Raw genomic sequence first — 23,013 nt, forward strand, 5'->3', positions numbered from 1 at the left:
CACCAAATTCTCCTAATTTTACTCCCAAATCTCTCTTTCTTACTCTTCATCCTCCACTATCACTGTCATTTTAAAAAACCCTTTGTGGTCCCTCCCATGGACTACTGAAATCCCTTCTGACTGGCTCACCTGCCTTCTATGTCATCCTTCTTAAATGTCTCCTGTTCTTTGAGTCAGAGTGATCATCCTAAAACACAGCTCTGATCTTTTCATTCTCTTCCCTGAGACTCTTCACCAGCACACTATTCATAACAGGAGAAAGGGCCAACACTAGATCATGGCACAGGGGTCTTCGACCGTTTGGCTCCTCATTGCTTCTGCCTTCACATCTCTATCTACCTTCTTTCCCACTATACATCAGGTGACACTGAGAAACCCTTAGTCTAATGCTCATACTAAGCTGGGTGTACTTTAAAATATGCTCCTTCTTCTTCCTGGAATGGTTTTTCTTCCCTTGTCTTTTCTCTGGGAAACTCCTTTGAAGCCATCTTCATTCTTTAACACTCTTCTTAGATGTCACCATCCCCAGGAAGCTTTTCCTAACCTTTCTCACCCTCAGAATGAGTTCCTTTCTCTTCTGTACCTCGTTTGTAGTTTGTTGATCATGGGTACTGTGTTTTATTTGCACAGTTTCCTTTTCTACTGGACTGTGGTTCTTTGAGGCCAGGAATGAGGTCCGTCATTTGGGCTTCTAGAGTGCAAACTCAGTGTCTGTGTGGCCCATAGCCGATTTTTAAATGCATTTCAAATGAGCAAACTGTAACTGGTCAAGGGGAGTCTTGGAGACGGTTTTGTCTTAACCCAAAGGAATAGTGCTTAGTTGGGGGGAATTTCAGATATGAGAGCAGGTTGGGTCAGGAAAGTATTTTTTGGGCTGGGAGACCCAGCTTCAGACAGGCCTTGGTCTACCACCTCCACGGGAGCTAAGGGGAGGGAGTGCGTGGGCATCACGTGTTGTCTGGGGTATGGCAGAGTGGAGACATCAGTGCTGATGGTACCCAGATCCCCACACTTAACAGCAGACCCCATAGGTTATTAAAGCTGAGAGCCTATCTGGGAAGATTAGCTGGAGGAAGTGCTTTAGCCACGGAGCAAACAGGCAGTCGCTTGATTAGTGCCTCAGACATGGTATGGCACTGTGGTGTTGGGTTTCCCTCCGAACCATTACCAGGATATTTGAGATCTGGAGCTTCGGTTCTAACCTGACCTTGCATTTGATTTCTGAATCTGTACGTCAGAAATGGGCCTTGCTTGCTTCTCTCAAACTGCATTTCCCAGCAGTGAGTTTTATAGCCTTGGTTTTTGGATGTTTGCAAGGGAGGTTGAGAATTCACCCATATGGTGTTTGTTTGGATGGGGTATCCTAAATAGCTCCTTGTACTGGGATAACACGGTAGCAAATATATCTTTAGAGTAATGTGTTTTAAATCAAAAGGGCTCCATATTTTCCCCTGTGTTCAAATGTGACATTCTTGATCACTCCAGACCCACCTGTCTGAGAACACAGGAATCAAAAACAGGAGTCACTCTCAAATTTCACCTCTATTTAATCCATCACAGGAATATACTGGCTTTTCACTGTATATATATAAAAAACCGCACTACGACATTTAAACAAAGTGACACAGATCATCAGCAGATCAACCGGGAATGACGGCTCAATCAAACAAATGTATGTTGAGAATTTCCACAGGGCGGCTCTTGCAGCAGCCAAGCCAAATTTGTTTAGTATACATGAGTTAGCTGCTTAGGAACATTCGCTATGCTGCACGCCAGATGATGACTTCTTTACGTAAACACTCATTTAGCAGCATATACCCATCCGTGAAAGTGTTGGCGTGATTTTGATCTATTCTCTTGGACTCCTGAAATTATGACTTCATTCCACTGGCCGCCAAGTACCAAACCCACACATGCACCATTTAGGATAAAAAAAAATAAAGGAGATGGGCAAGCTATACACTTATTTCAAAATGTAATATAACCATCCAGAAGGTAGGAGAAACTCCATAAAATTGACAGGCCATTTCACTTTTCTGACAAGCAATAAAGCAAGCATCATTAAAATGGATGTCAAATTACAGGGTAGGGAAGCAGCAGGGAAAATACTTACCTTGTTCTTGGTATTTGAAATAGAATGTGGCATATTTATCCTACCTCTGTCTAAACTTGGAGGCATTCCTTTTTGAGGTAGAGGGTTGGGGGGCTCATTTATTAAATTAGAATTTCAGAATCAGATCCCATAAGTAAGAACACTTGGGTTCTTCAGAAAAGGGCATTTAAAAATTTGTCTTATTAATTCTTATATTTGAACACTGTACTTATATTTTTTAAAGTATCACTTCAAGAATAGAAGACTTTATTGAGCAGTCCTTAAGCCCAGAACAAAAGAACCAAGTGTTTATTAAAAAAACACAGAAACAAACCCCAAAATTGTCTGGTAGAATTTTCAAACTCCCTGCTTACTCTCCCTGGCTATTGTGAAATCCAGCTTGTGTTGTGCAAGGTCAGCTCAATGCTCTCGTTTATTAACCAAAAGCTTCTCTTTCTGATTCTTTTCAGCAAGGGAATTCTCAATTTAGGGGGGTATTTTTGAACAGAAAGCTTGAGAATTCCGTTTAGGGACCGAGGGGTAATTGTCTGAAATTTGTTGGAAGAGATCATTGTTTCCAAACTTTAACCTCCTCAGAAGAGCACTTGGCAACTATCACTTGCTTGAGCAACTATTCTAAATAATCAATAGTTTAGAAATCCTCTGAAAAATACCTCTTTTCCAGAGGTGGCAGTGACTTCTGTGGATAACAGCTTTCTTTAAAATCTGCTTAAGATTCAGAGCTGAGTGAGCTACAAAGCACAGGTTTTAAAAATGAAACTTATCATAATTAGCATTTTCTAAAGTTGGTTCGATTTGAGAGTGAACATCTACTATCTTCACAGCACTGGAGGGAGGATCTAAAGATAATTGAGACAGCACTTGCCCTCAAGTAGCTGAAAATCAAAATGGGGAAATAGACATGAAAACAACTAGCTATAACAGCAGCCGGGTACATAACAGAGGAATGTATTCTGATGTACATTTTATATTCTCTGGGATCCAAAAAGGAAGGAGCTCACTCTGGTTGGGGAGGTGGAGGACGTGTAGATTGGGAACCCTGAGCAGATGAGGTGACATCTAAATTGGATCGGCAAGAGTCTCAGTGCATAAATCTTAAGTGCTGCCTCCTCTGTGAGGCCTTCCCTATCTAAAGTAGTCACTGATCCCCATGTTGCTGTTTCATTTTCTCCACAGCCCCTAAGACTCTCTCAGATTCTCCGTCTATGTATTGGTCCCTTTCTTCCGCTCTCCACCAGGTTATAAGGTTCTCGAGATCAGGGGCATTGCTGGTTTTGCTCACTGCTCCATCCCTAGCTCTCAGAACAAGGGTAGGCCCTCACTAGGGAGCAGCATGATGGAGAGTGAGGGAAGGGCATTTGAGATCAGAAGGTTGTCAAGGAAAACAACACAGAGTAACCAAATTCTACAGGATGTTCACAGACATGAAATAAATCATTGTGGCTAGATTAAAGGATGTAAAGGCATAAGCTGGGCAAATTGGTTATGACCAATCATGAAAGAACTTTCCGAGCGCTCCCTGACCAATCTTCAAAAAGAAAACAGATGCGCTCTGACTCCCCGAGGTCGTTCTAAAATGAATGTCAGTCTTGACCCAGGATATAACTTTCTTGGCAGAATGATATACCTTCAGCAGCATATACTCATCCATGAAAACAACTGTATTATATGTTCTTCAATCCCTTTATCCAAGTTTTAAAATAGGATAGAGGGAATTTTTACTTTTTTAAATTGTTAATGTGTCCCCAAATGTGGATAAATTGGAGGCCATCATTAAATCCATAGAGAAAACACTGATGTTAATGTACAAAGAGCTTTAGTGACTTGAGTTTGGGACACAATAATCTCAGGGCAAGTGGGGATTTGTTGTAAACAAAAGATTTTGTTTAAATGTAAATAAAAGATAAGAACAATAACCTTCCTGTTCCCACAAGTACATTTTGCATAGTCCCAAGAATACTGTTCATCAAAGCAGCTCCCAGGTAGTGGGATGAACCAGAAGCTTTCAAAGTGTTGATTGATCAGTCTTTGCTAGCAGTTCACTAGGATTACACAGCCACTCCAAAATCAACAGCCTGGAAGAAAACGATACGAGGCTTGGAACAAAGGCTGGAATGTTAGGTTAGCAACTGCCTTACACTGCAGTAAATTGTCAATTAATATTCATAAATGTCTAGAGGCTTGATCTGGTCAGAGTACAGAATGAATCGCATATATGACAAATCAATTTCCTACCCTCAAAGGAACCCTGGCTACTTCTTACTTTTGCATAATAGAACTTTGAGAGAACTCTGGGTGGGTTTGCCTGTATTCTGACCTACTGAGCACCTTAAAAGTCTTGGGAATGTTATCAGGGTAGTGTGATGTATGTACAGCCCCGGGAGTACCTGTCTCCATCTTCATCCATCAGCTGAGACTTAGGAGGTGTTTTTGGAGGTTCACCAATTACTCTGTAGTAATGGAAGAACAGCAAGAAAGTTCTTCATGTTGTTTTATCATATTCTTTAATCTTTCAAGGCACGTGTTCTTTTTGAAGTGTTGAAACGAGATGTTTGTGGGAAGAACTGAATTATCCTACCCAAGAGATAGGGAAAGAGATAAACTAATCTCATGGCTTTTTCTTCTCTACATTTTGGGCTAAAATCATGGAAAAAGTTTATCATTTCCCATTATCAAATACATTGCTCATTGTTCTTTGGCCAATAATGCCTCTTTCAAATAAAAACCTTCCTCTAACCTTACTCAGGCCAGGTTGTTTCCCGGCATCATCACAGAGAGTCCTGGCAGGGGAGTGTTCTGGAAGGAACTCATCTTTTTGTACTGTGTCAGTGACCACATTGATTTTTTAAAAAAGTATAGTCAGTTTCTGGTATACAGCATAATGTCCCAGTCATGCATTTATATGTATGTGTATATATATATTCATTTTCATATTCTTTTTCATTAAATGTTGTTACAAGATAATGAATATAGTTTCCTGTGCTATACAGAAGAAATTTGTTTTTTATCTATTTTTATCTATAGTGGTTAACATTTGCAAATCTCAAACTACCAAATTTATCTCTTCCCACCCTCTTGCCCCAGTAACCATAAGGTTGTTTATTATGTTTGTGAGTCTGTTTCTTTTGTAGATGAGTTCATTAGTGTCCTCTTCTTTCTTTTCTTTTTTTTTTTTTTTTTAGATTTCACATATGAGTGATATTGTATGGTATTTTTCTTTCTCTTTCTGGCTTACTTCACTTTGAATGACGATCTCCAGGTCCATCTGTGTTGCTGCAAATGGAATTATTTTATTCCTTTTTTATCACTGAGTAGTATTCCATTGTATAACTATACCACAACTTCCTTATCCAGTCATCTGTCGATGGACATTTAGGCTGCTTCCATGTCTTGGCTATTGTAAATAGTGCTGCTATGAACATTGGGGTGCATGTATCTTTTCAAATTAGAGTTCCCTCCAGATATATGCCTAAGAGTGGGATTGCTGGAATGAACACATTGATCTTTCTTTACATTTGGTTTCACCAGTGTTTATTCAGAGATTTATTGATGGGGAAGTGGTACAGAATGAATTGTTCATGAACCATTTCATTACTTTTTGTTATCTGAATGCAGGTAGATGGACTTCTGGCATTCATAGCTTCCTCTAAAATTTACAGAAGATGCTCAAATGCATTATTTCTTCTGATTCTTATCAGATCAAGTTTGTGTCACAAGTGTTTTAAAAACCAGTGTTGTCTAATAGAAATATAAATGAGAGCCTTATATTAATTAAAAATTTTCTGATAGCCACATTAAGACAGGTAAAAAGAAACAGGGAGAATTAATTTTACTAAAATATCTTATCTAACCCATGCTATCCCAAATTGTATTATTTCAGTATGTAATCAATAAACAAAAATTATCAACTAGATGTTTTATAATTTTTGTACCAAGTTTTCAAAGTCCAGTGTATATTTTTAAGCTTACAGCACATCTTAATTTGGAATAGTCACATTTCAAATGCTCAATTGTCACATGTGTCTAGTGGCTAACATATTGGGCAAATATCAGATATGGATGAAGAAATTGAGGTTCAGACAGATTGACTTTCCCAGGGTCACATAAGTAGTTATGTGAACTAGAACACCATATGGTCTTCTGGTTTAAAAGGGAATTGGCTTGGGGTTTACAGTTTATCTGAATTTACTTGTGATATTGTGGGTTGAGGCACTAGACTAGGAAGCTGGAGATGTTATGAAGAATGATTCCATCATATAAATAAGGCTTCTTTTTTGCTAGTTCTAGAAATGCCATAGAGTTCGTATTTTTCAAAATAAGCTCCAAATGAAATTTGGATGCAAAGCCTGATTTGAGGTAGCTGTTGTAGTCTCTGAACTCTTTGAAGGCTCGTTTCTGTATTTATCCATTCCTATATTTATTCACTTAAGTATTTATTGAACATTTACTATGTGCCAGACACTATGCTTGGTGCTGCAGATACATCAGTGAGCAAAGCAGATATAGTCCCTACCCTGGGGAAACCTACATTCTATAACCTACAAAGTACAGCTGGTTCATAGCAGACACTGCAATAAAAGCTGGTAGAATCAATTACTTGGCAATATTTGATATTGGTTTACCAATGTTCCTTCTTGGAGGACTCAGTAAAAATCTTGAGGAAAGGATAGAAATATGGTTTACCCATACAGAATCTTTTTGTTTGTCTATTTTCATTCTTTTAATAACAAATCTATTTGAAGAGGCTGCAATGTAAAGAAGACATGGGACAAATTTGAACTGATTCCATTAAAATTCATCTATTAGCACCTTAAGCATTTGGAGTGTGTGTGTGTGTGTGTGTGTGTGTGTGCATGTGTGTGTGTGTATAAGCATGTGTAGATTCAGCATACACTTTCTCTTCCTTCAGTGGGTCATTTTTACTGTATCCTTCAACAGACTGAGGGCACAATTTGTGTGATGCCTTTTGCACATTTATCTGAGACTTTCTCAGTTTAGAGAAGGAAAAAAAGGTACTACCACTAATTCAAGTACAATTGGTTTGTTTTGTCTGACATTTTTGAGTCATCAAATACAGACCAAATTATTATTATGACCTAGAACATTTTACTGAGGGGATTCCCACAGTAAATTAGGCCCATGCTCCCTGCCCTCATCACCTTATAGTCCAGAAGAATCCTGGTGGAGGTGTGCTTTAATAACCTTTCCTACTTCGGCTCACCAGAATTTGGGGTGTGCCAGTTGCTTGGTCCTCTTATGACTTGCCACATATTTACACAAAGTTATTGTTTGTTCCTTTTTTATATGTGTTCTGACTTGATGTAAATAATGCTGGGTTTGGGAAGAATTTATAATGCAGTTCTTTTCTACCTGGAAGAAAGAGTCTGCTCAGCTTTTTTTTTTTTTTTTTTTAGCCAAGTATTTTCATTTGACCCTTTTAAGCTGGCTAAACTTTGAAGAAAAATGCAGATATACTCTACTGTTTGAAATGGTGTGGAGATTTAGGAGTGTTAATTTAAAAATTCATAAATCCTTTGCACTATGCAAATTAATGACCTGTACCTTTTTTTCCAGGTGACTTATTTTGACTTAACTATGTCCAAATAAATGTGTTTATTTAGGAGAGCTCAGTGCTACCCAAAGCTGACATATTAAGCATCTTCTATGGCTCATAATATGTACGAGAGATGTGGACCACCCTCTGTTTTCTCATTATGCCAAATAATGGAAAGTGGAAATCACTCTAATCCTTTCTTCTGTGTCTGCTGTACCTCTGCAAATATGATAAACTCAATCCAATTAAAAGTCATTACCTTTCCAAGGCTCAGCCGCAGTCTATAACCTTTTGTTTCACAATCCTCTTGATTATCTGACTTCATCACAGATAGAATTTTTAGCCATCTTCCACTTCAGTTTTCTCTTAAAAAACAGGAAAATCGCTTTTAGTGTTGATTATTGTAGTTCTTGTTTTCTGTACCATTCACTTGACTCTATTCAGTGCAGCTTTATAGTATAAAAGTTCATTCATCCTGGGCATTTGTCTTATCTCCCTGACTAGTTTGTAAATCCTTTGAAATCAGCGATTTCACTTTAGTCTTTTTTGTGACCTCCCCATGGTGCTTTGCACATAGACATCTTGTTGACTAAATGATTAACGGTTTGTGGCATATATTGGATCATAGTTGCTAAGATTTAATAGTGGTGATGAGTATTAAAAAGTTGAGTGAGGTAGATATAGTAAGACAGCAACAAGAGCAACAAAAACGACAAAAATGAAAACAACACAAGGCTTGTTAACTTATTGTGTAATTATTTTATATGCTTCTCTCCTGCCCCCAGTGGACTTTCTTAACATCGTATACTTTTGATAGAATTATAACATTTCCAATTTTTCCTCTCAGGCAGTCATAGTTTATGTAGGTTTACATGGATTGATCCACAATATATCTGAATCAGCAAGCATCTTAGATGTTTAGAAGAGTAAACTGATACCTTCCTGGTTTCTTTAGCTCTAAGATTCTGCAATGCTATGAAAAGTGGATATTTCAATCACTTATTTCACCAATTAAGCATTATGATGCTAAAAGATTTTATTTAACTTAACTGTATTTAATAACTCAACTACTGACAGTTATATTTAATACCTATAATGTATTAAAATCAGTTTTTTAAAGAAGATTTATTGAAATCAATCCATTAAATGTTCAGCAAAAGCATAAAACAGAATCAGTGAGATTTTGCTAATTCTGGAGAATAATACCCGGATCTAAGGAGGAGTTGTTTTATATAATGTTGATATAAATAGGCAGCACATTATTTGATGTATGTACTAAAAAACATGAAGTTACAAATGTTGGCGTTCCTTTTTTTATGAAGCACTTTGATAAATAGATTCTTTTTTGAGATTTTTTTCTTTTACCACATAAATATAGCTCCCAAAATTTAGTTTGCTACTTTTGCTTTTGGTTAAGTTTCTTTGATTATCATAGGTATATGTGGGTATTATTTGGGAAAGGACTGTTATCTGTTGAGTAGTGTGGGACACCAGAAAATGGTGGCACCACCATTTTCTCTGACAACTCTTGCTTTAGATTGGAGGCTCCAGAGTGATCTGGCCAGTCTCTACTCTGAATACAGCACTGTTCTGAGGTCAACCAGAACTATCTCTGGTCTGTTTGGCACAAATTTCAATTCAAACTGGATGATAAATGTTGTGGTTTGGGCCATTTATAGGCTGGTGGGAGTTTCATTGGCATCACAGCAGTCCCACCTGGTTCACAGTAGAGCTTTTATTCAGTGAAGCAGACCAAGCAGAAATACATTTTTACTAGTTACATGACAGGGAAACCATCCACTTCTCCATGGTTTTCTCTTGGCTTATTTTGTAATGGAAATGTGGGCAATGCTGTTTTAGAACCTGTTGGTTTCATCATTTTATGAGTTATTTAGAAGCGGTGAGAGTAAATCATCCCTATTTTGATCCTTATGTTACTGTGAAGAACCTGGTGATACTCAGAAATAAATGTGAATGACAACTGCATTTCCACCAAGAACTGAAATAAGAGTTTTATCCTTTTTTCCCATTTTTAAATTGAGGTATACATGACATATAACAGTAAGTTAATTTCAGGTATACTAATTTGATATTTGTATATTTTCAGAATGGTCACCACAGTAAGTCTAGCTAATATTGTCATCATACATAATTATAATCTTTTTTGTAATGAGAACTTTTATGATTTACTCTCCTAGTAACTTTCAAATATGCAATAGAGTATTCTTTACTATAGTCACCATACTGTACATTATATTGCCATGACTTAACTTATTTTATAACTGAGAGTCTGTGCCTTTTGACTCCCTTCACCCATTTCACCTACTTCTCTAAGACTGGCATACCCAACTGCAGTTACTTATATGCAACTCTTCATAATCATCATTCTTCCTAACCTCATCTGAGATCTTATTTTATTGCATTATCATATACCTGTTACCATCTCTGTATTCACTATTAAATTCTAAGCCTCTTGAGGTCAGAAATTTGACCTTATTCAAGTCTATACCTAGCCATAGCAACTCTCACACTTCCAGGTACAAGACAGTGCCAAGTCAATGTTTTGGAATGGGTAAATGAATCGTCTGAAAAGTAGCATCTTGGGCAAAGACGATCACCACAACACTCCAATCATCTAATTCCTTTTTTAATGCTAGAAAAAAATTTAAATCTGGTACTATTGTAGTCTATCTACCCACAAAATTTCAATTGGAATATGTATTTGAAACATTCACACAAAACTGGTAAAGTCTGGGATATCTGTTTAATCCTTCACTTTCCTAGTCTGGAGCCCACCAAAGATTTTGAAAGTCAAATGTATATTTATTCCACAGAGGAAACTATATCAACCAGCGCAAAAGTTTACTGGCACTAGCTGGTGATATAATGGGTAGTTTAAATCCTGCTAACTGCAAATAATTTTTCAACAGTGTTTATGATTGTGGTAGAGTTTAGTAAGGCAGAAGTACAGATAACATAAATATTTCGACAAAAGCTGATTGTACTGGAGCCATAAATAAATTAGACCCAGTTTGTAAATAAATTTAGTTTTTGCCAGCAAACATTTATAATCCTCTCTTGCCACAAACGATAGTAATTTATATAGAAGAGGTCCTGAATGCCTTTCTTTAAAAGTCAGTTCTCATTAGGAGGCAGTGCCTGGTGCCCATCAAGTGTCTTAGGCTGTGTGACTCAATTAGACATGAAGGATACTATACAGACCACCTAATGCTACTAGTTATTGTACATGTTGATAATGACAATTTCCAGAGACCATACATAGTTTGGTAGTCTATGAAGTTGTCATATTATATCATTCCCTTAAATACCTAGCTTGTGTTACCACTTAGCAATGTTGAAACTACCCCCTCTCAAACCATAAGTGCTATTTAGTATATGTATACACATATGCATGGCACATCTGTTCATATTTTTCTGAAAACCTTTTTTATCAAAGTGTATAATGTTTTCTCAAATTAAAAAAAAAAACCCTTCCTTGATGTTTTTCAATGACATTCCATCCATCCCCATGGTTCTGAATGACTTTATGTTTAATATGATGTAGTGTTGGGAAACTCAATATGGGGGCCTTTAGAGCTGGAAATGGGGGCAGAAAATTGCACTCCTTGGAACCATCTTAACTTCTTTTACACTGAAGATACTGTATTTGCCATAGGGCCAGAGCCCAAGCTGAAATCAGCCAAATCAAGGAACTTTCCCCACAGAATTGCTTTAAGAGCAGAAATCATTGTTGTCTTTGTCACCAAGGCTTGTAAGAAAAAGGACCATTGTTCATTTTCAAATAAAACCTAATTTGACACTGACAAAATTTCCTTCTTTTGGGCACTCTCTGCTCCATATTAAACTAAGAGGTATGGTTAGGTTAGAGTTCTATTGCTCGTTCACATTCCTTTTTATCGGCAAGCCATTGCTACAACTCCCTCTTCTGCCAGACATGCATAATTATTTTCTTTTCTTTATGTAGGACTCCTGGCTATAAGAAAGCTCTTCTGTTTGGTAGCAAGAGGAAGGGTCTGCATCAAGTCTGCTGTGAGAATGAATTTGAACTTACATTTACCCTGTTTATTCAGTTCTCCTGCATACCTGTCTTTGTTTATTAAATGGTAGAAAGTGGAAGGCAATCTCATTTACTTTTTGATCTTCATCTTTTGGGGTTGTTTTGAATATTTTTACCCAGTTTAGATTAGAATTCAGTCTCCTTGCTACAAAATATCCCCCTGCCCCCCCGCCACCGCCCCGCCTTCCTTTAACTTGTAGCTCCTGAGTTTTGGTCTCTCTTTTGGAGGCAAGAAGGAGATCTGCCAAAAGCCACCAAGCCACACTTAGGTAATTATAATAAACAAGTTGGGGCTCTCATTTCACATGCAGAGCTGGATGAAGCAGAGCTGTGGTCAAAGGGACCCCAGTGGCTCCTCCATTAGCAAGAGCACATTAATGCACCCTCATGCTCCCCCTCCCCCCCTTTAAACACTTTTTTTCTTAAAGGAAGCAAATCAGGTCACTCTTTAGCATGTGAAGGGCTGCAGCTTTCTTCTGAAACCACCATCAACAACATAAACAAATTAGAGGTAGTAAACCACACATTCTGCCCACATGTAAACCACAGTCCTCACCAGAGGGCAGTCTACTTAATGTGAGAATAACAGCCCAGTTTTATAAGCCTCTACTGGGAATAAATTCCAGTTTCACTGGTTAGAACCAAGTTAGGCAGCCAGAGTACAGTCTCTCCTAGGTTACATGTTGGGAGAGACCAAACCAATTCTCACAGTGTCTTTCCAGGAAATACATTTTATAAGCTTCGGGTACGCCAAACTTGGACCATCCTTTGGTTCTCATTATGTAGAACTGAGATTGCTTGGGTGGAATGGACCTGAGGCTTAACTTGTCCAATGTGCTTATTTTAGGGATATTGAAACAGAGACCCCTTCAAACTGCAACTCTCAGGCTCTGACTCCCAAAGGTCACTCTGGGTATCGGAGACATGTTGCTGAGTTCAGACTTCCATGTCAGGGCTGGTGCCACTCCTGCTTTTCCTGAGTGCCAATGGTGTAGTTTACAATCCCCCTACTTGATCCATATGGGAGTTATAAAATATTCCCTATACCTTCCTGATGCTGATATGCTTCCTTTCCTGACAATGGTTAGTCCTCAGCTAATGTGTCCAGCCCTAAACTAATGTGTTCCGTCATCAGTAAATTCCTGCCTGTGATAGTCTTTTCTTAAATACCTGTTTAAACAGTAATTTAGATAAGAGTGTCCCATTTGTGTGCAACAGGAAATGCCTGCCTTCTTTTAGATACGCTGGCAAATAATTACTGTAGATATGGCTTGAATACTGAAAGGCTGTACTCTGGTCATTTCAGACTGCCTGAGGAGTAACCACCCAGTCTGCTCCGACATAATTTCAAGGCATTTCTGCTTTACTCTAAACGAATCTGAAGGAAAATCACTTTGGGGATATAAAAAGCTTATGAGAAAAGCCATCAGGTCAAAGGTTGCCGAAAGTCTCTTAAAAATTTGTCTTGCTAGAAGAGAGTCAAGGCACATAGTTATAATGGAAAAGAAACACTATCTGATATGTGATAAGTCTGTTCTTACCTGGTCATTCCAGTGGGTATTGGTGATCACGTCTCCCTTAACAACAGAATAAGCCAAACATTAACCAGGTCGTGTTTTTCCTTGGAGTAGTATTCACAGAGCTTTAATGTCTTTATTTTAGCTGTTTTAGGTTCTGTAAATAGACACCAAAGGGCTTCACTGGTACCTCTACTATGAGTTTTCTAATAATTTCTTTCCATAATCCTTCTTAAAAAGCTTAGTTCCATTTCTGACAAGGAACTTTTGGAAGCGGCCAAACCCAGTTCATAAGGGCTCAGAAGCTCCTAGTTTAATTCACAAACCATACTTGTTCACTGAAATGTCTGTGAAATTCTAAGGAGAGTGGAGAAACTCTTAACCAGATTAAAAATCCCCAGAACCAGCAAGAGGTATGCCGCAGTCCTGTGAGAAAGAGAAATGCTTGCCCATTGATTTGGTCCTTGACTTTCAACTCATATGGTACTTTTTGCCATCTTCCTCACTTGTCTCTCAACACTTCCATTCTTTTGGGGTCTTTTTGACAGCCCATAAATAAAGTACTTTTAGGAAACACTGGGGGTGGGGGGAGTGCATAAGGAAGAAGTGGAATATGCTGGTACAAGGAAGCAGCAAATACTAGAGGTGCGAGGAAGCTTAGAAGTTCATTTAAAAAAATTCCATGTGCCAAGCCATGTTGATACATTACTTCACAAAAACAATGGTCTCCAGAGACGTGGATTTATAAATGCACTCTGGTGTCAACAGATTCTGTGGAGGTCTATTTTCTTCTCACCCCACTCCGGAGGCAGCACATTCTGAAGACCACGTCCATCAGCAGCCTCCATCCTATCAGATGTCTCTATTTTCTCAGCCTGTACCTCTGGACCCTGACGACGGTCCTTCAAAGCTAGCTCATGTCAGTTTTCTGGAAATTCATTTTCCTTACTTTTACTAGTTTCCCTTCTTCCTTTCATTGGGATCTTAAATTTCATGATCTTGGGGCCATTCTCACAGAATATTCTGCTGGCCAGTTCATAGCCTCCTTCTTTGTTCTGTTTGTGCATCTGGCATTACTTGGGCTCCACCCTTTCCCCAAGCCCGGCGCGCGTTTATACATTGTGTTGCTGGTTGCAGAAGAGCTGGCTCCTGAGGTCTTCTGCTTTCTCACCAAACAGGCTGCAGTAACCGCTCTGGAATTGTCCTAACAAGGGAAGAAGAGCACGTCCGTTTGGAATTTTGGAAGGAAATTGATGTCTTCCCCCTCCCTCCCCCGCCCCGCTGTTAGCAGGCACCGACTCATGGCCTCGTGTTCATGTGCTCACGTCCTACCAGGAGGTCCCTGGTGGGGCTCTGAGGTTTGGCAGCGCCGCCTCTCCTCGCGGACCTGGGCACGCATCCGCAGCTCTTAGCCACGTGTAATCCTTCCTGTCTGCTCACAAGTTGGGCACAGAGTACTGGTGCTTGGGCCCACCCTCTTCTTTAGTAGCAATTAACCTTTACTACAGAGCTTCCTTTGAAGTTTGCTCATGTTTTTATTACAAAACTGCAATGAGGAACATAATGGGGGGAAATGTCTAAATTTCTGAGTTACCTAATCTGTTCAATTCCCTCGCTGGGCTCCTCCTGGCAGTTGTTTCATGTAGTTATGATCTCAACCAGTCTGCCTGAGATTTCAAACCATGTTTCTGTCTCAGCCTATTTTTAAGATTAGTGAGCTATTACACACGCGTGTGTGCATACACACTACAGATGCACACTGGTGTGGCTATTGTATGCATATATGTGTACAGCTGAATCTGTGGAACTGATTTCTTATTTAATGTCTATGGAAATGTCTATGATTTCTTGTTTAATGTCTTACTTTATAGTCAAACTATGTATATATGCTTTTAATGTTAATATTAAAATCTATTTAGCTGCTAAACATTTTCTATCAATGAACTCATGTGAAGAGTAGAGAGGAAAATTATTTATGTTAATATCACCAATGATTATGCTGAGTGATAAGTATTATGACGGGTACTGAATGCTATTAATGGTGAAACTTAGGATTTTGAATGGCATCTGCCTGGAAGATTTGCAGTTAAACTAGGCAGAGAGGCCAAGTGAAACAAATGGTGAGTTATATAAAACTCACAAAAAGAGAAGGTGTTTTAGGCCAGTCTTGCAAATAAGAACCAAAGAATTATGAGTGAAATGGCGTTTTTTTTTTTTTTTTTTTCCTAGCCTGCCGTTCACAGGAGCTCAAATAAATGCAATCATTTTTCTCTGCTTTTCACTCAGCAGTAAATCATTGGTAATCCATGACTGGTAGAAAAGCAACTATGAAACTCAAAGAAAATACAAGACAATCTTTTTTTTTTTTTTTCCTTAGGATGGGTAAGGACTTTATAAGAAAAATGTAAAAATCACAAAGGAAAAATAGATTTCATTTCATACAATTTAAAAATTTTATACAACAAAAACCCCATTAAAAAAACAAATGATAAATGATCTACCGGGGAAAGTAGCAAAAACTATATCAAAGGGCCCATTTCTTTATCATTAATAAGACAGACCAGTAAAAGCCCAGTTAAAACTGGACAAAAATAATGAATAATTTGTAAAAGAAGAAATAGGAATGACAAAGAAAAATATTTAGTCTTAGGAATCACTGAGTGTGAATTAAAACAACAATAGATATATATTGTATATATTCCATTGTATTAATAAATTTTAAAAACAAGACACAATAATAAATATCAGTATGTTGCTAGGGGTATAAAATGGTATATACCCCTGAGAACTAATCTGTCAATACTCACGTAATACTCTTACAGGCATCTAAGCTAAGGAAATTAAAGTGGATGAACATAAATATTTATATGAAAGAATGTTCATTTCAGTGGTATTTATGGTATCAGAAAATTAGAAGCAACATAAATAAATACTATAGAAATAGTTCACTTTATTGTGGATTTATATTACAGAGTACTCTGCAGTAAGTAAATATAGTTTAGTATTTTTAAAAACATCAGGAAGTGTTCATAATAAGGTATAAGGTGAAAAAACAAAACTGTTCATGTAGTAGGACCACAATTTGGGAAAAACCCAACAAACTCTAAAGCATATCTTTAAAGAAAAAAAAGAAAGCAAGTTGCCCAAGAGTTAAAGGGAAGACCAGATTTGAACACCTGGGTTCTGGTCTCAGCTGACTTTGGATATACCGGTTAGCATCCCTGAGTATCAGGTTACACCTTTGCAAAATGGAGAATTATTCTCATCATAGTTTTCTCGCTGGATTGTGAGAAAGTATAGATACATCTGTGGAAGTTATTATTATCAGTATTATTTTGCAATTTCCTCTTTGCAGATTCTGGTATGTTTTCAAAATGCAACTCTCCTCAAGTGGAAGCCTTACATTAGTTATTCAAAGAGTCATAGAAATAAGTACAGTCTGGCACAAGTGTGGCCTCTTGCTTGGTCTCCGGGGATATTAGAACGCTTAAAAGTTGAGTTGCAGCAGTTGATTTCCAAGAGTATTTCCCACGTCATTTGCCTCAAATCTGACAATAAGCTTGTCTTTCTGTCCCCATTCAGTTACTGACACACCTAAAGGATGCATGAAGCAAATTCCAGTAGCAGGCAGCTCCACTCCAAGGGGTTACAAGGGCTATTTATCTTTATGGGAGCACTGATGTATATAGCACTTCTTACCTGATACTTACCCATTGTAAATGTGCCCAATCTGTCAGTATGATAGCTGAGCAATGCTTTAATTAACTATAGTTATTGCTCAAGAAAAAGATCAGACAATTTTTCCCCAATAACAGAGATTTAATGGAGATATGATAATTGAGGCAGTTTGTCATTTAGATGAAATGTTTTAGCAGCTTTTTGGATAGTTCTTGAATAATGTACATGGGGGCATGAGTTTACTTTGGTTTATGCAAATATTCAATGCAGTGTGATAAACTGCATTTGCTGTTGAAAATTTCATAACGCTAGATTACATTGAAATGTTGTTGCCTGTCTTGATATGTAAAACTCAGCAGTTTTATATTTCCATTTTTTGTCACCACAGCCCTTTTTATGTTTAATTCAGGTGATACTAGATTAAAAGTGGCTTGAAAACAAATTGCCTGAGGTTGAATATACATTTACTGGCTGCATGTAGATGAATAGGACTGCGAGTCTTTCTGGTGGACTTGCTTGACCAGTAGAAGTTGTTCTTTAGGTTTAATTGGAATTTTTTGCCATTGTAAGCAGAACTGCATTCGGGTTTTAAATTCAAATTCTTCTGTGCAGCAGCCTGGGCACACATGTGTATTTTGTCTCCACAGGAACTGAAATCCAAACGCACTCACTTAAAAATTATGCATTGGGAAAGCTTGTGTGTAACTCAAAGGTCATGGGGTCAGCTATGCCAGTGGGAGGGCCCAGATGGGTTTGTCTCTATCCTTTTTTAAGATTTGAGATCACTTTGATGGAACTGACAGTATGACTAATTTAACTCTTTGAGGAAATAGGGGAAATTTTACTGACCTTTAATGGACAATTACTGGAGGAAATGGTTCTATTCATTTGTATGCATTTTTGTTCTCTGCTGCTTAAATGGGTAAGTCTATAGATTATACAGTGTCTTCCAATTTTTAGCACTTTTCAAAAAAACCAAAATCTTTACAATGGGTGATAAATCCCTTTAAGAACCTGTAAAGTAACTCTACATTTGCAGTAGTTAAATGTTACAATCCTAGAGAGATGTCTTTATATGTTTTTAGCTGTATCGAGAGTGCCAGTGAACTTTTGGCTCTCAGGTTGAAGTGTAAAATCTTCCTGAAGGATAAAATTAGATAGATTTTATTAAGGGTGTTTGGACCCTAAAGTATACTTCTCTAGTAGTATTTCTTTGGGACATTATTAAAATTGTTTCTTTTGATATTGGGTTTGGAGAAAAGTTTGTAACCTGTAGTGTTCCATTTCTATGGGTTTAAAGGTGCTTTTCAGGATCAAAATAATTTCCTATATTTGGTAGAAAAATATTGGTTTGATTTAATAGTTCAGTAAAATTATATGTTAGGTGAATTATGTATTTAACAAATATTTATTAAGCCCCTTTATGCAGATCATTTGGAGAATTTCTGAGAAGTGTGAATTCTGAGTCAAAGGACTATTTCCTAGTTTGAAATAAAAGAATCATTCATAGAAAACTCTAAGTAGCAATGTGCAGCATTATTTGATTATTAGAGTGAGGGAGGAAATTATGTAAAAATTCAAAGAAAGGGGATACTTATGTTAAATGGGATGACGAAGAGATAAATTACGAGATGACATGGAGAATGACCTGAAGTTGGATGGGCAAAGGGGCAGAGAGAGGATAACTGGGCAGGAAGAACTACAGAGGAAATGCTCACTGAGCTCAGAAGACAGAGATAAGCTTATTCTGACCTGGGGGCTCCTACTGAGGCATGCTGAGAATAAGCGAGAAAGGGAAAATGGTTTTCAAATGGGAGCGATTTTTATTCCAAGCCCAAGAACTTAGATTTTACTTGTGGATGCTGGGAATTGTTGGAGGCTCTTGCACAGGAAAGTTGATATGCTAGGAAGATAAACTCAGCAGCATTTTACAGGCTCAGTGTAGAGGGATACTGGAGAGAGGGTGGAAGTCTGGAGACCCATTTAAAGGACTGTTAGAAAATTCAGAAAGGAAAATATGGTCTAAAAGAATGGGATGAAGGTAAAAATCTTTCAAGAAGAAGGGACAGCATTTAATAACTGAATATATTGAGGATGAAGGAGAGAAAATGCCAATGTTATTTTAGAACCTTGTACATGGGGTAACTAGGGGAAAATACTTTTAATGGAAATGGGGAAGTGGGCAAGGGACTCAATTTGAGGGTGGATGATAGTGTGCAAGATTTTGGATATGCTGAACTTGAATTATAATGAGCTTTTTATGTTGAGATCAGATGTCTCATAGGAATAAGGCTGAGTCCTGGAGTTTGGTTCTATGCTTGGTTTAAATGGCATTATTTCATTGTTTGAATCAAGAACCAAGCTCTTCATTAGAAAGATACTTTTGCGTGTAGAATCACTTTGCATTTCACAAAATTTTGAGAAGAATCATACTTGATGGACGTTTGTTAGTAGGTGCAGTAGTTAATTAATTTCCATAATGAATCAGAGAAGGAACTGGGGGTAGAACTCGGGTTTTTTACCTTCTAGCCCAATAAACAATCTTGGAAGATTTTAATAATCCATAGAACTGCAAGGTTGGTGGGATCTTAAAGGTCATCTAGTCTGGTTATCAACTTGAAGCTATGATTCCTCTTAATTCATGGCTATCTAGGCTATATAAGAGCCCCTATGCTGGGGAACTTAAAGTAACTCATCTACATTTGGATGGTTCTGATTGAAATTTGTCTTCTTGAAATTTTAACCCATTTTTCTTAGTTCCCCCACTTGAAGGTCTGTAAACTGAACAAATTAGGTATGACTCTCAGTCTGTGATCCCAATGAAAACATATATTTATTTGCTTTAAGATAATTAAAATCCCCTTCAACTGGTGGGAAATTCAAGCTCAGTTATTTTTTGTTATGCATCTTCCCACCCCCAAATTTTATAAAGATCTTAAGGCTGATATAGTGTGGTCATTTACTTCAGGTGTGGGAGCTGTGCTGCTCTGGGGAGCCCTTAGAGTGCCAGCGTCTGGACTTCTACTTATTCTACCCTGCCCTTCCCTTAAAGGTCTTGCCACCTCCCTCAGGGCACTGCTCCATGCAGAGGCCCTCTGATCACTAAAATTTTTCAATCTGGAAGAAACATACTTTTTGGTGCACCCCAAGACAACATCTTCTCTTTTTCTCCTCTGGAAAAAATTTACTTGATTTCTTCAATGACTTTAGCTTTTACAAATGCCCAGAGGAATCACTAGCATCATGTAAATTTAACTCTCTGTTCTGCATAAGTTACTGAGGCGAGGAAATACCAGGGGCTTGGTGATGTGTTTGAAATGGGAAAGGGAAAACAGAGAAAGAACAAACATAAATTAATATTCCGATATAACCCTACCATATGAATTTAAGCCTTGTTGCGCATGGCAGCCTTTGGAATCTTTGATGACTCTCTGACTCTCCTACAATGTAGTCCAAGAGACCTTTGTATGATATAACTTTGCAAGACATTGTATAATGCTATCAATTCCCTGTTTGGCATGGTTTGCAGGGTTGTAGGCACACGTATGTTTACTTCTTATCTCTACTTTATTCATAATAATAATTAAGTTACTGATTGTTTCCCAGCTGGATAATAGACTGAGCTGACCTGTGAGAGTACTGACAGTTAAAGAGAGCTCATTTGATTTATGGATTCACCACAGATAAATCAAAGAGGCAATAATCCCTCCCCACTCCTTCATCTGTGAATAAGAGAGATTTTAATGCAGGCCTATTTTAACAATGGTCTTCCCTATTTTGTCTTTAAAGAACAACAACATTATGAGGTGAATATTGAGATAGGAATTCTGTCTCTTCCAGATCAGCAGGAATTTATGAAGTTATTCTTTATTCACAGGTAATGAGTGTGTATATGGCAGCTACCCTGAAGTTCCTTTGGAAGAAATGCCAGATGCAGATGGAGTAGCCAGCACTCTTTCCCTCAGTATTCAAGAGCCATGCTCTCCAGCCACGTCCAGCGAAGCATTCACTCCAAAGGAGGGCTCTCCTTACAAAGCCCCCATCTACATCCCTGATGATATCCCCATTCCCGCGGAGTTTGAGCTTCGAGAGTCAAATATGCCTGGAGCAGGACTAGGAATATGGACCAAAAGGAAAATTGAAGCAGGTGAAAAGTTTGGGCCTTATGTGGGAGAGCAGAGGTCAAACCTGAAAGACCCCAGTTATGGATGGGAGGTAAGAATATATTTTAATATATTTTTATATATTATGATGTGTAATGAAGAGATTACTTTTTAAAATGTCCATGAGATAAGCAAATCCATTTGTTGCAAAATGTCTTCAGATAGATTTTTAAGGGTGAATCTCTCTCATAATTTCACGGCTTGGTAGAAACAAAGTATTGCTTAAAAGTGTGGCAGGAGAGAAAGGAACTCAACTGATGAGTCAGAGTAGTATCAAGTTGAAAACATACAAAGGAAACAAATACAGTTTTTTAATTAATACGACTGTCTGTACAGTATGTGGCACAAGCAAACAAAAGTCATCCTATGACATTTATTGTATTTTATGTTTTCTTTTTTTGGGAGGTGGGGCTTGGAAGATTGGAGGAAATATTTGTTTTCTCCCTTTTGTGGCTTTGAGTTAATTTGGTTTTACTTTCATTCTACATGTTTATTTTGCTCTGTGTTCCTCTGATATATTTTGCCCCTCTTGTGATAATCCTGCTTTGATTCTACATGTTTCCAGAATGTGTGTACTGTGCTGAATCCTGTGATGATTCTTTATAGTCAAATTGATTTAATGAGTAATTCACACATAAAGATGGCAACAAAAACAATATGAAAATCAGTCGCTAGTTTCAGCCATTCTTTTCACAGAACCCCATCTGGAAGTATATAAGAGTGAGTAGTTATGGTCTGATTACAAAATCTAAACAAATTTTATTTCAACAAGGACAGGTAATTATGTTATTCTTTGAGTTTATAATTTTTATATAAATTCAGTATATATATTTCCCATTTATTTTTATAACTTGAAAACTTTTGTGGTTAAATCACAGTGTCGTAATTTCTGGAATATCTGATCTATATCTGAAAAATTTGTAGGCAATTTCTATATGGGCAAGAAAGTGTTTTTTGGAGTTGTGATTGGCCTTTGGTTTCACAGTATTTCAGTTAGACAGAAATCAGACAAACTAGATTTATTTTGGTATGTTCTTTTAATATTTATGATCATTAATAGAATATCTGGTTAGCTTTTAAAATAGAAATAAATATGCAGTGCCTTCAGGACTTAATTTCAACTTTTTGTCCCTTTGCTTCATATGCTTCCCCTTATGAAATCTGCTCAAAATGTCATAATAAAAATAATCCTTGTTCAAATTCTGAAATGCTAAAAGTTAAGATCTGGATTTGACCTAATTACAAGTGAGAAATCCTTCCTTAGTTTTATTCTTAGCCACAACTCCGGTGAAGTTGCAGTTTAGCTACATTGCCTCAAGACGTGTCTATTGATAAGAAATTTTTAAAAAATCACTGTAGCATTAACTGATATGTGAGTTGAATACGTTTTAAACCAAATGCGTACAAACTTTACGTCATTATTGTTCACCTTAAAATAATGGCTATAAACATTCTACTAATAAGTAACTCATTAAACTTTTATTGCAAAATCTCTAGAGTTAAACAGCAAGTGCAGTCCTGCTCAAGATTATCCAGAAGGCTTGGAATAAACCAAGACTTAATAATGAAATCATTTTGCAATTACAGGGTTAGTAAATGCCGTTCTGTGCCTCTTTAAACAGGATACCTGTAGATTCAGGGATGAACCTAGGGATAGTTCTGCATTTAGAGGAAATTTAAACATAATTAATTTTTTTGTCCTTGGACTGAAATGTCTTCAGTATATACCTGGGCAAATGCTTACCTTGAGAAGTGTAAAATAATTCTTTTCATTCTGTCAAAACTGAGTTGTATTGCTTGGTGTTCAAGATAACTTTATAAATAGTTCATGACTCCGGCTAAAGATCACCCATTTCCTCTCTCTTCTTCAAGAATTCAGTTGATGGTCAATTCAGTGATTTTCTTTAGCA

At 37.5% G+C, this 23,013-nt stretch overlaps 1 protein-coding gene across 7 annotated transcripts in view; it reads left to right on the plus strand.

The window, feature by feature from the left end:
- The window catches only part of MECOM (MDS1 and EVI1 complex locus), a 528,132-nt gene that overhangs the window by 234,856 nt on the left and 270,263 nt on the right, over window positions 1–23,013 (plus strand). For all 7 annotated transcript variants that reach the window (XM_074368128.1, XM_074368088.1, XM_074368105.1 and 4 more), the window contains exon 2: window positions 20,818–21,155. In XM_074368128.1, coding sequence (XP_074224229.1) covers window positions 20,818–21,155 — 338 coding nt within the window. The remainder of the gene's footprint in view (window positions 1–20,817; window positions 21,156–23,013) is intronic.

Source organism: Camelus bactrianus, chromosome 1, assembly GCF_048773025.1.
Source record: "Camelus bactrianus isolate YW-2024 breed Bactrian camel chromosome 1, ASM4877302v1, whole genome shotgun sequence".
NCBI classification, from domain to species: Eukaryota; Metazoa; Chordata; class Mammalia; order Artiodactyla; family Camelidae; genus Camelus; species Camelus bactrianus.